Below are 14,972 nucleotides of genomic sequence, written 5' to 3'. Positions count from 1 at the left end.
GAATATATATTATGCACATATCCTACCCAATGGGTAGAAACAACGGAAAAAAGACATTGTTAATAATGTAAGATAATGTATAGATATAAAATTTTAACACAATGGCATCAAATTTGTGAATGCCTCCAATGTGCTTTGTCTTTTTGTAAACAGGAAAACGTTTGCAAAGTAATGCATAAAAATTATTAAAAAAACACTACTTATTATTTTCCTATAAATCTGTTATGGTAAGGAAGAAGAAAAACATGTTATGAATTTAGGCAGTTGTGGAACAGGATTATTAGTTGTTTGGTATCTTTTTTTTTCCCAGAAAAAATAACCTGCAGCAGAGCGCTTGCCATTTGTGTGTGACACTGTTATTTGGTTGGACCAGTATTAGTTAAATAAACATATTTGACCAGAGCAGTGTCAAAATGTTGAAAGGTTTTTTTTTTGTTCTTCCCAAAAATGAAGCTGCCGATTCTACAGAAGATTATTGAACCATAAGTGGAATGAAACTGGTAAGAAATGTCTTTTTTGCCCTGGGAAGTCTCCCAGGACATCTTTTCTAACGATGTCTCGGTGTGAATCTCCACAAGTGCTGGTGTATTACTGTGCTGAAACTGACTGCATCCCTGTTAGGACTGGAGTTTATCTTTAAAGACCGATTTTTAAACTACAGCACCCAGGAAATGGTGCATCAGGTATTTGTCAAGGGAAACAAGGGACTCGTCACCCATCTTAAAGCATTTTTAAATATTTCACTTATCTATTTATAATCCGGTAAGGATTTAGAATCCTTGTTAGTATAATTTTCAGAGTCTTAATTCTCTACAGATGAGAGCCATTGTCATTCAGAAAGGAGGTAGTGGCACTTGAATAGTTTTAAAGGCTTTTGCAACAACAAAGATTGCTCTGCCCTCTCACTTCTGAACTTCCTTGTGTCAGGACTGATTATGAAATACATGCTGGCCTGTTGCAACAGCTGACCAAAAAGTTTCTCTCCAGATGTTTGCTGTTCACATTGACATGGTTTCCACGATCATGGAAGCCATTTTCAGCACAAGGTGTGGAATGTCTATGTTGGACTGATATTCTGTAATTCAGCAACACAACACAACCCTTTTTCTAGAGCTGTAGGACATGTATTTTGAGATCCAGCCTGTGTAAGCAAATAGAATCCACAGCTCCAATTGCACTTTTTTGTGAGGAGGCACAGGAAGGCCTTCCACATAGGAGGGATTTACATGAGATTCATATTACAAATCTTAAGATTTTTACCAGGGTATCCTCGTCGACTTCTGTGGCTGCTGGGTTCTTACTTCAGTTTCCTGTCTGCACCTGCCAGTCAGTGGTAGCACTTGGTGGTGGTTGTCATTGGATATCTGCTCAGCTCGCCACAATAGTGCTTACCTGGGCAGATTTCCAGGGAACACCAAGCCAGAACTTGGAAGTTGATATTGTGATGATGCAGAAAGACCGGTCCTGTCCACATGAGGATGAGTAGTATTCTGCTCAATAATTCAGAGACTGTTGATGCTGGTTTTGCCATTAGAACAGGTGGAACACAAGTCACAAAAGACCACTTTAACACTGTTCGGTAAGATGAGCATGTGATTTACCAAGCTGGATGCTGAAGCGGATATTAATGGCTTCCATGAATAGTCTTCAGTAAACCTTTAGTGTCTTCGCGTGGAATCTGCATTCTTGAAATGCAGGACTGGTTTTTGGAGGAAATGCCACCCTTTGCCAGTATCGAGGAGACTGTCGTCCGTGTTAGTGTGCAAACTGCAGTCATGATGACCAGGAAGACTATAAACGGTCATTTTGATCTTTCACGATGCTCCATCATGCTGACAATTATGGGTTTTGTGGAACCGAAGCACACTCAAATGGTCCACCCCAGCTCTAATGGCTGTTGCTTGTGGCTGACCAGTCTTGTGGTTCTGAGTCGGTCACAGGTCCTTCTAGTCAGTTTCCAGCACTGCTGGATTCTGGTGCTGGTGGGCAAGTGGACCCTGAATGTCTTAACAATTTTCCCTTGACCCCCTGCAGCACTCCTAGGGCACATTCGCTTTCTTGTGGGGAAACCCACAAATCCTTTGTGCACATGTCAACTCACCCCCATGCATTTCTTAATTGTGTTGTCATGCTCAAGCAAAAAGGATACGAGAGCTCTAGATTGAGTACGGCCCCATCACAATCTCTCATATCGCACTTAGACCAGTGAGCTGATTTGCGCTGCATATTTAATAAGGATGACAGTGCACAGCATTTATAAAAGTAAGAACACAGTCCTGTAGTATAAAAATAAAGTGTACCTTCTTTGCATTTGGAACAAAAAATGTAAAAGCCATTTGAAAAAAGCTAGTGTTTGGGGGGGGGGAAGAAAGGTGTTTTTAGGCCTACATAGTAGTTGACTATACAAAGTGATTTCAAATTGGCTATGCACAGCTGTCGCCAATTCATCAGTAGACATTGTTTATACGAGTACTGCCTTCAAACAAATTAGAGTAATTCTTATTCCAAGATGTCTGATGCTCAGAGTTACCATTGGAGCTCTAGTATCCTACCAGAAAAGAAACTGGAGGAAAACATGGTTTAATATTTTCACCTTTGTCTTATTTTATACTAAATCAGTGTATGTGGTATAGGGGAATGCACTTAAATTATGGTTTTGTTTATAAGTTGAAAATCCACTGCAGAATAACAGCTGAGCATATTAATCATCTAGGTAGTTTACATAGCAAAGCCGTTGTTTCAGCACCAAACAAGTGGCAATTGTGTAGATTTTGAGAGTTCTGCTATAGCCCCTGTTCAAGCCAGAGACTAGAGGATTCTTTTCTGCACTAGCCTGAAGAGTTAACTTCGGCTCCTTTCCTTTACCAGTGTGTTCATTTCCAGATATCAGGAATATGTACACAACTGGCATCAGTAGCAGTTTTACTATTCTGTTTTTAAAGGTGCAAGAGTTATGCATCTTTGGTCTTTTATCATTATCAACGGGACTTTTTGCAGCACTTCTTCCTTGGACTTTGAGTTGTTGGCTTTATTTACAGAATGAGTCATGGTTTATATACTGTATAGACTGTATTTTTTTAATTTAAGCAGTTGTGATGTGATAGGTTTTAGACCCAAAATCTATGATTGCGATACTTTTACAAGAAAAAAAGTTTAGTTGTTGCTCCAAGTGCTGTCATAGTCACAAATATTCCACTTGTACTTCTAAATCCGTGGTCAAACCATGGCGGAACTATTAAAACTTTAAAAAGAAGTGTCTGTCTTGTGTGGTTTGTTGGAGCAGATTGTGCAGCAGCTTGTCCTTGGCCCATGTGAGCAGTTTTGTCTAGAAAATCTGTAAAAATATTGTCCTTCAACCTGTTTTACCCTGCAAATAATGACAACTGAGCCTGATCTAGGAGCAGAAACAAGACACGAGAAAGCATGTTTGTGGTCAGCTGTGTCCCGGAGAATTTTAATGAAATCCGAGTGCTCCGTTTTTAGATTATTGATACACAAAACTCCCACAGTTGCATTGTGAAAGATCCCTGGATTTTCCCTCATCAACAGGGCTGTGTAGTCCGTTTCATGTTAATTGCCACTATCTACTTACACAGGCACCTACAGTTAAATTTCGCATGTTCTCAGGAGATTGAAGAACTCATTCTGTAGTTTTACTCTTTTACTGGGACATCTGTCACAATTTTACCTCCCTGAATCGGGGGCGTAGCCACGGGTGGCCCTGATTAATCCTAGGCCTTCCCAATCAGTCCAAAGTAATTTAAGTTTTTTTTCCTTGTTCGCGTTACATGATTTGCTTTTTAATGTTACGTGTTTTATTTTTTTCATCGTATGTGATTTGCTATTGGCTCGCTGGATCTTTTGTGACCAATAAGAAAATGATGTAAATGCAGTGGGGCGGTGCGTGTGTAGCTGTAGACTAATCGGCTGTCGTTGTCGTCAGACGCTCTTAGAGATATCTAGCGCTACGTTTTTGGTTTATTAGCCAACATGGCAAAACAAATGCATCTACTGTATCTACGTTTTCAAAAAGCCGCCTGTAGATGACCAGACCAGTCCCGAAACAAATAAGACACATGAGATGCTACAGACATCTTGGGTTTTAAGGAGTACAGCCTGGCTCCCCGAATACAAGTGTTTCTGGAACGCAAGTAGCAGCTCGATACATGCTCGACCTGTAGGAGTTAAACACGACGAGGTTCTAAAATTTCTCCTGTAAACAAATTACAAGTTTTGGAATGCATGAATAACATCACGATAATAATGACGGACAGATGCGAGTATGCATTTTACAGATAACTATCCAGATCGCCTTTAAATGCCCTGCGGTATTTTTAAGTGAACGACGTTTACAGAGCTAAAATGAATCCAAAGTATGTATTTGACGCTTTTATTAGCAGACCATTCTTGAAATTAAAGGTTCGATGAATTGGTTAGCACTGTAATGCGACTATACCAATTCAGTGTTAAGTCTTGTGCGAAGTCACGAATTTCCAAATTAGGTGTCTTTTGGCATCGAAAATAGAATACTAATTTCGTGGGTTTCATACAAGTATAAAAGCATCATGAAGGATCTATCAAGATCTTCAGAACTTAATATTTTCATACCTTCGCAGTTTTTATTCTCATGGCGCCTCACTCGGTATTACCGCTTGGGGCGATGCATTTACTCCAACCTCTGAAACCCATACGTGCGTGCACGTTCTTCTGGTATGTTATGCTCAAGTCCGCTGAATATTTAAAGGCAAGGTAAAATCTCCGTGAAGTTGTTCCCCTACAGACAGCACAAACGATGAAACCTACCTCATTCGTTAGTGCTACGTTTGTGCCGGTTTGTGCTGTTGAAAGTAGCGCTTGCGCTGCTTTCGTTTCCGAAATATAGCGCCTTGATTTTTCGGGGGCCTGACGTCACTCCGCCCCCCTACAATGTCGTAGGGAAACCAAACCGGTCTCATTCATTAGTGCTACGTTTGCTGCTTTCGTTCCCAAGAACGTATATCGCGGCAGCGTAGATCACGACTGGCGCCGTGCTTCCATGCCACCCTGGTCCGCTTTCGCAACAACGGTATCATCAACCCATCATCAGGACATGATATATCCAGATAGGACGTGTTGCGATATATGGACTTTGTGTCACGACATGTGGTCAGCATATCCTGTTAGGGTATGTCCTATCGCAACATATGGACTCCATGTCGCGACATGGGGGCAGGGCATTTTTGCCGGGGTGTGTCATATCGCGATAGGCAGGCTTCATGTCGCGACATGGGCGCGGAGACGTTTGTCATATCGCGATAGGTGGGCTTCATGTCGCGACATGGACGTGGGGACTTTCGTCATATCGCGATATAGGGCCTTTCATGTCGCGACATGGGAGCAGGGCATTTTTGCCGGGTGCGTCATATCGCGATAGGCGGGCTTCATGTCGCGACATGGGCGCGGGGACATTTGTCATATCGCGATATAGGGCCTTTCATGTCGCGACATGGGGGCATTTTTGTCGGGGTATTTAATTTCGCGATATATGGACTTAATGTCGTGACAGTGGCACCATGACAGTGATGCGCCAGTCGCAATGGATATCGCGATGTGATCGTGGTGCGCGCACTCCTGTCGTGACGTTATCGGAGTCGTGGACGCGCTGCGGACACCATTACATTCTTTGTCTGCTATTCAGTTTTGACTTCAGTGCGACATTGTGCGTGATTGATCAGTAATTGGAAACCAATGGATGTGTTACTGTGTATCCAGCGTGCTCATACAGCACACACGGTACACACAGAACTTCCGCTGTGGCGCTTTACCCAATCAGAGTGTCGATTCTCACCTTCACCCAATCGCGGCCCGAGCTGTTCGGGGGTTTAGCCAATCACGGGTCTGAGAGCTGTTCATGCTAGCAGCGCCAGGTGGTCGGCTTGTTTATTGTCAATGAGAATCTATTTTTAAAATACTTTACTTATTTGCAAAATAACTACATCGGCTTATTTTTTTAACGTCTTTATTGATTCACAATGTCCCATACTCTTCGAAATAAATACATTTTTTATTTGCAATATAACTGTCTCCGCTGCTTTCTGTAATTAATACATGGTATTTGAACAATTTAATCGTATATTTAAGGTAGGGGAAACAACTTCTGCTTTGTACTTCAAAAATTAATAGAAATGTAGTCATTGTATTATGCTCGTGCTTTCACCTGTGTTTTTTATTGTTAAATTATATCGATCTTGAAAGTAATACCTAAAAATGTGAATATGGGCTCTCGTGTTGTACCAGCGGTAATTTGGAAACTGTTGTCACTTCACCAATGAAAGAAGGATACAAGCAATACGTTTTCGAGAACATGGTTAGAAATGAAAAGAAAACACCTAACCCAATGAACTGACATAGTAACTCCTCCCTAAATGTAAAACTGTTTATTCGTGTAAAGGCTGCAAAGTCTGGGGTCAACAGATCAAAAGATCACAACTGAAAAATCTGGTGGTCGTGACTTTGCTGACGTCAAATCCAGGAAAAGAAGGCGCTAAACAACCCCCCCCCCCTTTGTTTTAATCACAATCAGGAATTCAAGTACCCTTGTAGATAGTCACGTGATTACCCGAAAAAAACAAGGCGCTATATCTCGGAAACGAAAGCAGCACAAACACTACCTACAGCGACACAAACCGCAACACAGCACTAACGATTGCGGTGGGTTTCGTCGTTTGTGCTGTTCGACAGGCGGGTGGGCAACTTCATAGAGCAGGAGAAGCAAAGAGGTTTGGGTCATTACACTGCAGACTGCAGAAGACTCGACTTCACCCGAGGATCTAACACAAGCGCCCACACCTGTGTCTTCAGAGGGCAGGTGTGCCCTCACGCTGTATTCTACACCAAGGACCGGCCGGAAACACACGCATAAGACCACCGTAAGTACAAACACACGGATAATGAGTTTATTAAAGAATTCAGATATACGTTCACTTCTGTTATGTGAAAATAAAAAATATGTTTCCAATATTGCCGCGGTCCGCAGGTGTGAGACGATGGACTTTCCAGTGTTGCTTCTCGGATGTGTTATTTACTACCCGCGACAACCTTGTACGCAGTGCCCCTTAAAAAACACCCCGGTTCTTTTTCACGTTGACGAATGGGCTTTGCATAAAAAGTGCAACAGTGGTCTTGCTCGTAAAGTTGCAGATTCGAGCCCTTTTGAACTCGTGGCTCGACTGACGGGCCGAATCTTTACACGTCCCTTGGTGCGCTTCCCTCCATCAGTTTTCCAAGCGCTTTATCCCGCACACGGCCGCGAGGAAGCAAGAGTCGAGAAGGGAGCGACTCAGGGCACGCCTTACCCGCGGCTCCGGTCCATCGCCGACCACTCCGGCACAGACACGCACACTCGCACCAGGGCCGATTTCCCAGGAAGCCAGTTAACCTCCCGGAACGTCCTTGGGCTAGCGAGTGAAAACCGGAGCACCCGAAGGGAAAACCATGCAAACACTGGGCGAACCCATGAACTCCACGCAGCTGGCGCCCCAGGAATTCAACCCAGGGCCCCAGCTGGGAGGCAGGATTGCTGGCCACGGTGCTACCCTCACTCACACCAGATATCAGAATCCAAAAAAGTAATTGGCAATTATGATGGGGTTTTTTTCCCCAAAAGGAGACATACTCTGGATCACTCCATCACACAGATTCATTCTAGCCCACAGTCATACAAGGGGTAATTTAATCATGTTAATTAATGTTAATCATTGGGAGAACTGGAGGACCCTAAAAATGGAGTCAAACCCAGAGCCATAAGGCAGCAGTGCCAACAACCACTCCAGCATACTGTCCATGTGATCTCACACCCTACACATCTCATCCATGGCAGTCACACCATATATTTTCTGTTGCTGTTTTCATGAAGAAAAAGTATCATATTCACCAAGATACAAAATACTCCGTAAGCCTGTTCATGTCCAATAAGTTCTTTATGTTTTCTAAGAGTAACAATGTGGATTTTACATTTACACTTATTGTTCTAGACAGAAGACGCGTGTTTTTAGTGTAAAACCAGTGCAACTGTGTTAGTTACCAACATAAAGTCACTTATCTCAGCCAGTGTATGTTTGGATTCATCAACTGCTGAAGCAGAAGTGACAGGTCACAAATCTCAGAGCCCACTGAACTCTCTGTGCTTTTTTATGTTAAATTTCATTTGCCAGATAAATGCCGTGTCTTGGATTTTATCTCAATCTTGTTGAATTGCCTTTGCCACTTATTGAGTCCTCTTATTATATCACCTGCAAATGTGACTGGTTTTACAACCTAGTGCAGAATCTAGATTTCATTTTTCTTCAATCTCCTCTGCTTCTGCTACGTCAGATTTTCAGTTCATCCGTTTGTTTGTTTTTTGCCACACGGGAGATGTATAAAGAACTTCTCTCTTTGTTTACAACCAGAGCTCACAGATGGCCTGGTGACAAGGACACACACAGCCCCTGCAACACAAAGTCTTGCACTATAATAAATTCAGCTTTTGAAATTAAATGTCCTTAAATGAAGAATTCCACTGAGGTTCATTTTTATCCAGTCTCAAGCCACTGAAATAGTCACTATGTCAGTGAAGATAGACCACTGTAATCTCATACAGGAGAAGGGGAGTTTCACCGTTTAATTTTTCCCCCGGCCTGTGGCAATGATTTCTGCTCTGTTGTTTGCCGTCGCTGGCCGGTAACGCTCTCAGGGTACAGTTTTCAAAGGTTCGAAATAATTTAGTACTAGTGCCTTAAAATAAGTCTGTCCTTGAAGAGATTTGTGCTGTATGATGTTTTCCTTCATCTTATATTTATTAAAGACGCACCGTGCCTTGAGCAAAATAGTGGTAGGACACTGTATGTACTGTAACATTCTTTCGTAAAGAAGGAAGTTGAAAATGCAACACTAGCTGGGTAGAGTGGTCTTTGCATGAAAGCACTGATACATCAAGCACTGAATGCCAGGTTCCCAGCATGTCCATCATGCACCCACCATGTCCATCGAGGACTGTACACAGCAATGAACACTTTTAAATTCAGGACAGCATTCCAAGTTGAAAGCAGTGGCTATTGATAATTCCTTTATTGTGTGTGTTTCTGGATTAAATACGATGCCTGTCCACGTCGTGGAAATCTTCACAATGCAATGTAAAATCCAGCTATACAGGCCCTATTCAAACTTGGAATTTTTGTGTTATTGGGTATTGTTGATCTGAATAGACAATCACAGAACAGTTCATTAGACATATTAAACCCTGAAACAAATGAATAATTCAATGTCTTTCTTGTCACAAGCAGAAGGCATTTTAAAATGTTGAATATTTTCTAAAAGCAAAGCCAACCCCAAGCCCTCAAAACATCTCTTAAAACGTGAATAATTTATTATAGTGCTGTACAGGCTGATGAAAACAAACCTTCAGGGGTTTTAGTCTCTCTTTTTAGCATTTGATCACTGGTATTTCATGTAAAAACAATTACTTTTCAAACCTATATATTGTACAGAAGTAGCGTCCCTTCCAATTTGTGATATATACCGTCATCACTGGAAGAACAGAGGACAGACAATGAAAGAGGATACTATTACCTTTCAATCAGATCTCACCAAGATATTTCCAGAAGTTCATGAAATTGACAAGCGGGACTTTGATGGTCCTAGAGATTTGCTAACAGAGTGCAGGAAATCTGCAAACATGATGAGTACCTACATGGCCAATTCACATTCAACACGCTTTCTAGTCATCCTGTCCCCAGAAATGACGAGAATTACCCTTTGCAGTTCGAGACAGAATAAACATATTATTTTTTCCTCCGGAAAGCCACTTTGTCTTTGGTTTCTTGCAGTTTTTCTGACAACTTGTCCTTGGTTTCAGTAAGTTTGTCCTTAGTCTCTTCCATCTTCTCTGTGATCCTCTCCTTGGTTTCCTCCATTTTCTCCGACAGACGCTCCCTCGTCTCCTCCATTTTGTCTTGGATATAGTCCCTGACGGGGGGTGGTGTGGACAGGTAGCCATGCTTGCGCAGGTATTTCACAGAGTAGGACGTTCCTCCCAGGGTTACAGTGTATCTCGCCGGTGTGGCAATCTTCAGGAAGAGAGGAGGAATTAATATACAGACCGCAAGCCCCAGAGTGTCCACGCTTTAAGAGTGGTCATGTATTCCAATGACAGTACTCCAGAATTATTTGTGTTAAATGACGCTAATATGTAATCCCAATACAAATAACTGAACAACCGTTGAATACAGTTCTAGTCTAACTGTTTTCGGTTCTTGAGCTGATTTTAACATATTCATTCAAATTCATTTCCAGCATTTCAAGTTAAGTACAATACTCACCTTATACATGGCGTACGCCGTCAGTGCATAACCACTCTGGGAGTCCTTCAGCATGCTTACAAGCCTTTCGGGCAATCCGACAAACTCCAGAAAGGGAACCAAGTTCACTCCCCTGAAGAACACATTGAAACAAACAGTTGTTTCTTCTCCAAATTCGACTACCGTTATCAACCACTTCCGATGGTGCCCAGGCAATGCTAGCTGCCAATGCAGGATTACTGCACACTGTTGAAATGATCCTGAGTTCCCCTTCTTTGTCAGTTACCAGTTATCCTTTGAACAAGCAATTGACTTAAAATTGACTTAGTGTATTGAATGTTCCCATGTGACGGCACTGGTCATGACTGTCAAAATCAGTTTGTGCAAAAGCTCTGCAGCATCACTTGATCAAATCATTACACAATGAGCTTGATGCTAGCTATGCAAATGTGAGGTGATTACATTGAGAGAAGGTCCTCCGGAGACCTTTAGATCTGATGTCTGACACTGTCGCCCTTTTCAAATCAAGAAAGGAGTCGTACAGTGAGATGTCAGATGATGCACGGGTGGTAGGCCGGTGCACATAATGGTAAAAACAAACAAGCCAAATTGCAGACTGCAGGGGAGGGAGAGACTGTCGCACAAGCTGCATGCGGTGAATGTATTCAAGCTGAAACTGGGTCTGTGGTCTTCAAAGCTAAAGAACAACATGACGGGGCAAATCTGGAGGAAACCCTGCAGCACATCAACGAGAGAGGGCTCCATCCAGAACCATTCCATCTCTACCTGGGCAAACTAGAGGATACATTCAAAATATTATTTCAGGAGGTAAACAAGATGGAACAAATCTTTGTCTTTATTTCCAACCTTCTTCTTTAAGTGGGTATTGGAGAGCTAATAGAAAAGTTTCAGCTGGGGAATGAGCATTGTTTTTTAATAGGACAGTGACCAGTTTTGCACTTATAGCCCACCGACACTGTTTTAACTACAAGGTCTGTTCGTAAGCTTGTCTTTTCCCCAGCAGGCTCCCCATTTTCGCAGGACATCACTATTTGAAGCCCCCATGTGCATCTTATTGGAGATCTTGTCTCAGGATCTGTGGGAAACTCAAAAGTAGCTCCTGTATTCCTGTGGTTTACCGAGTGAAATACTGGCAATGCCTCACCATAGCACAATTACCTTTAAATTATTTTTGCCTGGCATTGTCAATGGAGCTTCCCAGGCAATAAATGGTCGTTTCCTTATTAAACTCGGGTTGCAGAGCGAACCGCTCTTTGTGAAGACCCTTAACAAAGTGGAAGCCACTTTCCACACAGGTCTGAAGCTCAAAGCTCTCCACTTACTTCATGGCAGCATAGTAGAATGAGCCGAACCACACTGTGGACGTCACAAGATGCACGGGAATCATGACTTTTCCGTATTGCTTGAAGGTCTTCTTAAACCTCTGGTAGAGGCCGCTGGATGTGTCCTGAAGGGGGTCCGCTTCTGTCTCGGGGGCTGCGCCGGGTGGCGGATCACTGCCCGTGGCGCCCAGCGGCCCTTGTGGAGACGCCCGCGGGGGCTCTTCTTTGATGCTGGCCGTCCGTGCGGAGGACGCGCTCACCCATCGCCAGGAGGGAGACAGCCACCCCTTGCAGGGACCTCCGGGTGGGACACCGCCCGCCGGGCCTGGAGCCGGGCACAGAAGGAGAGGGCGTGCCGTGCGCACCTGCCGGAGAACAGTCTGTAACAGAAGCCGCTGCATCTCCAGCCTCCAGTACCGTCTGGGAGCAGATTACAAAGAACAAGAAAACGCATTTACTCCGGTGGGGTCTGACGAATCCCCGCGATCAGCACCAGCGCAAAGGAGTCGCGTGAATATCGACCTACATACATATTTTTAAAAGATCTGTCTTCATTTGAATCGGGCGATGTACATTCCCGCTTTCCTGGAAAGCGGACTGAACTCTGTTAAGTTACTGAACCTGGGACCGAACAAAAAAAAATTATTTTAATTAAACACGATCGTGGTAATGTACCCACTTGAGTTGCATTATCAGATGCGACAAATTGCTTTCTTGTAAGTAATACTAATTAATGCTTCGTATTTGCTGTGCAATAATCTTTACAAACACTTATTTGCATTTTAATGAAGAAATTGCTTCCTTTACCTTCACTGAAATAGAATGTATCCTGAAAATTAAGTTCTGGCTTTAATGCTTTACATCGTATAATTGCTAATATTCCAGGAATAGACAATTGAACTATTCCGGGGGTAGATCGATGTTACAACTCCCTTATGTGTGAACTTTCAACTTGATGTTTCCTGTGCCACATCTTTTCCATTACTCTTGATATCCCACTGAACTTCTGTTAACTGTACGTTCTACGGTTATGAAGATGTGGCTTTTAGATTATACAACTAAAAATCCGTCCACAGTATTTGTGTTCTAATTCTTACTACAATACTTTTGTGTAGCACAGTGCAGACAGGTTTTGCTAATCTTATTATCCTTACTCCATATTAATTTGTTTTGTTGTACTTGCATGATTCCAGAGCAATATTTTCTATCATGAGGTCTTGCTGCAATGCAATATTGTTACATAACATTTCTTGATTTATAAAGTTATGTTTTTAACAATGTATCCTCACATTTAATCACTTCTCCCAAAGCTGTCCAGAAGATGAAAACGATGATAATCTTTCTCAAAGGCAGCCTATTCAAACTCTGGTTTCCCGTATTACATTTTATATTTGGAATTTATATTTTTGCTACCCAAAGGCAAGACCCTATATCTGTGTTAAATGCACCAGCCAGGCTTTTGACCAGCCCTGAGTTCTCTGAATAGTAATTTTCCCGTCATCATTTGAAATCATTCCCATTTTTTTATCCCCTAGACAAATCATTTCTTCATGTTTTTTTGTTGTTGCAATACTGGAAAAAACGTAATATTTATTTTAGTCTCCTTTGCAAAATTCCTTACCATCTTTCTCATGATCTAATATCCTTTTTATCTCAAGACTGCAGTTCATTAGTTTAACATTGTTTTTTTTAACTCTTTATGAAGTGCTTCATTTCTCCTTATATTCTTCTTAATTGACTTATTCAGCATTCTGGGCCACTGTTTTCCTGACTCTGATTTGTTTACTCATGAACTGAATCTGTTCTGTGTTACAAGCAGAATACATGTAAGCTTTTGCCATACACTTTCTAGAGGATCTATATGTAGATTTTCCCTTTCTACTTACGTACTGTCTCATTCCTTCATTGTCTGCTTTTCTGAACTTGCAAATGTTTGTGTTGACTCGCCCGCGCAGTTTGAAGACCTATTCGAAAACATCAATACTATGACAGCAGGTCCTTGATGTTTCTGTTTTTCTTACTCCATCTTGTCAGAAGAGACTACATCAATACAAGTATTTACTCCGGGAGGTGCTCTGACGCAGTTATCTACTAGATTCCTAAACTGACATTCCTATTGGTTTTTCCCCAATCTTAAAGTTAAAAATCCTCCATGAAAACCACTTCTTTCTTCACATACTGTATATATATATATCCTTAGTTTCATCATATAAACCTGCATTATAATTAATTTCTGAATTTGGTGACTTGCATTCCACACAGGATTCCCTTTGAATATTTTTAATAATTGTGACCAACACAATTTTCAAGAACCTTTACATTCACAGATTTTGGAGTCTGACAAATCGATAGGTGATTTTTTTTGTCAGTCCTATGAACAAGAATGATTAAGAAAGTAACTTTCACGTTGTAATTTGTCATAAAACAATCATCATCTAGAGATAAGAGCCCTTTCGGTTGTAGTAGTCCAAAAACCTTAGTGTACTAAGAAAAAAAACTTAAAAAGCAGTCTTACCTTAAAATAATGATTGATTCAACCGTTTTATTACCTGAGCTGAAATACAAAAATATTTTGGTTATAAAAACATCTGCGAAGCCGAATATATCAAGGCCGGATATATCAATTTTGGTTAAAAAAATCTTATCACTCTTTTAAACCATACAGTATATTCTGGCTACACAGAGATTCTTGCAATTCGTGTTGTCCAAGAGTGAAATTATCATTATTCACAGGAAAAGAAAACAAACGTTCAGCGACTAAACTTCTAAATGCCTGGTTTCTTACACTGTATATTGGTTTCATTTGTGATGCCTACGTTTCTGTTCACCTAATTTAAAAGGTCTCTCGAGACAATTAGCATTGACAAGCCCTGGCTGGAAGATTTGTACGTGACTGGTGATGTCTTAGCCTTCGCCCTCGCAGTCATCAAGTCCAGTTTTAGAAGCAGTTAAGGCCCCATTCTGAACACCTGCCAAATATATGTCGGCAAAAACTCTCCAGCTTATAAGTAAAAAACACACGGGGTTTTTCGATTTAACACGCAGTTCCATTAAATGTTCAGAGTACGTACGTTTAGAATTAGGTCCAGCATGATGCGATGAAATCCCAACTAAAGTTTGAACCGAAAGACAGACATGCCCGCTCTGTCATTCAGAACACACCAGCTAGATGGCATGCCTCCCCGCATGGTGGGAAAACACGCGCGGGACTCTGGGAAATGTAGTGCAACGAAGCCTCAAAACTAGTGTGGCACTATCCGCAACTTTCATCATTAAAACTACAAGGTCCAGCACCGGCGAGAGGGCGGGGATT

General features: G+C 41.9%; 1 protein-coding gene across 2 annotated transcripts; it reads right to left on the bottom strand.

Moving 5' to 3' along the window:
* Positions 1-7,940: 7,940 nt before the first annotated feature.
* Positions 7,941-14,851, bottom strand: mims1a (mitochondrial inner membrane scaffold 1a). 2 transcript variants are annotated; one of them, XM_088929002.1, is made up of 6 exons: positions 14,731-14,851; positions 14,175-14,213; positions 13,550-13,623; positions 11,660-12,079; positions 10,338-10,449; positions 7,941-10,085 (listed from the first exon to the last, which is right to left on the bottom strand). In XM_088929002.1, exons 3-6 carry the CDS (start codon positions 13,555-13,557, stop codon positions 9,801-9,803), a joined length of 825 nt encoding a protein of 274 aa, XP_088785128.1. In that variant the 5' UTR covers positions 13,558-13,623; positions 14,175-14,213; positions 14,731-14,851; the 3' UTR covers positions 7,941-9,800. The 2 variants fall into 2 exon arrangements, with proteins under 2 accessions (XP_088785128.1, XP_088785129.1); XM_088929003.1 differs by lacking the exon at positions 13,550-13,623.
* Between the last annotated feature and the right edge of the window lie 121 nt (positions 14,852-14,972).

Source organism: Atractosteus spatula, chromosome 12, assembly GCF_055471065.1.
Source record: "Atractosteus spatula isolate fAtrSpa1 chromosome 12, fAtrSpa1.hap1, whole genome shotgun sequence".
Taxonomy (NCBI): Eukaryota; Metazoa; Chordata; class Actinopteri; order Semionotiformes; family Lepisosteidae; genus Atractosteus; species Atractosteus spatula.
The sequence above is the reverse complement of the archived record's forward strand: the minus strand, read 5'-3'. Positions and strand labels throughout refer to the sequence as shown.

What these genes read in the sequence shown, in the direction of transcription:
- mims1a (XM_088929002.1), bottom strand. An exon ending in TTCTACTATGCTGCCATGAA is followed by an intron (nt 10,450 to 11,659) that starts GTAAGTGGAGAG and finishes TGTGTTCTTCAG; the next exon opens with GGGAGTGAACTTGGTTCCCT. An exon ending in CGGCGTACGCCATGTATAAG is followed by an intron (nt 10,086 to 10,337) that starts GTGAGTATTGTA and finishes CTCTTCCTGAAG; the next exon opens with ATTGCCACACCGGCGAGATA.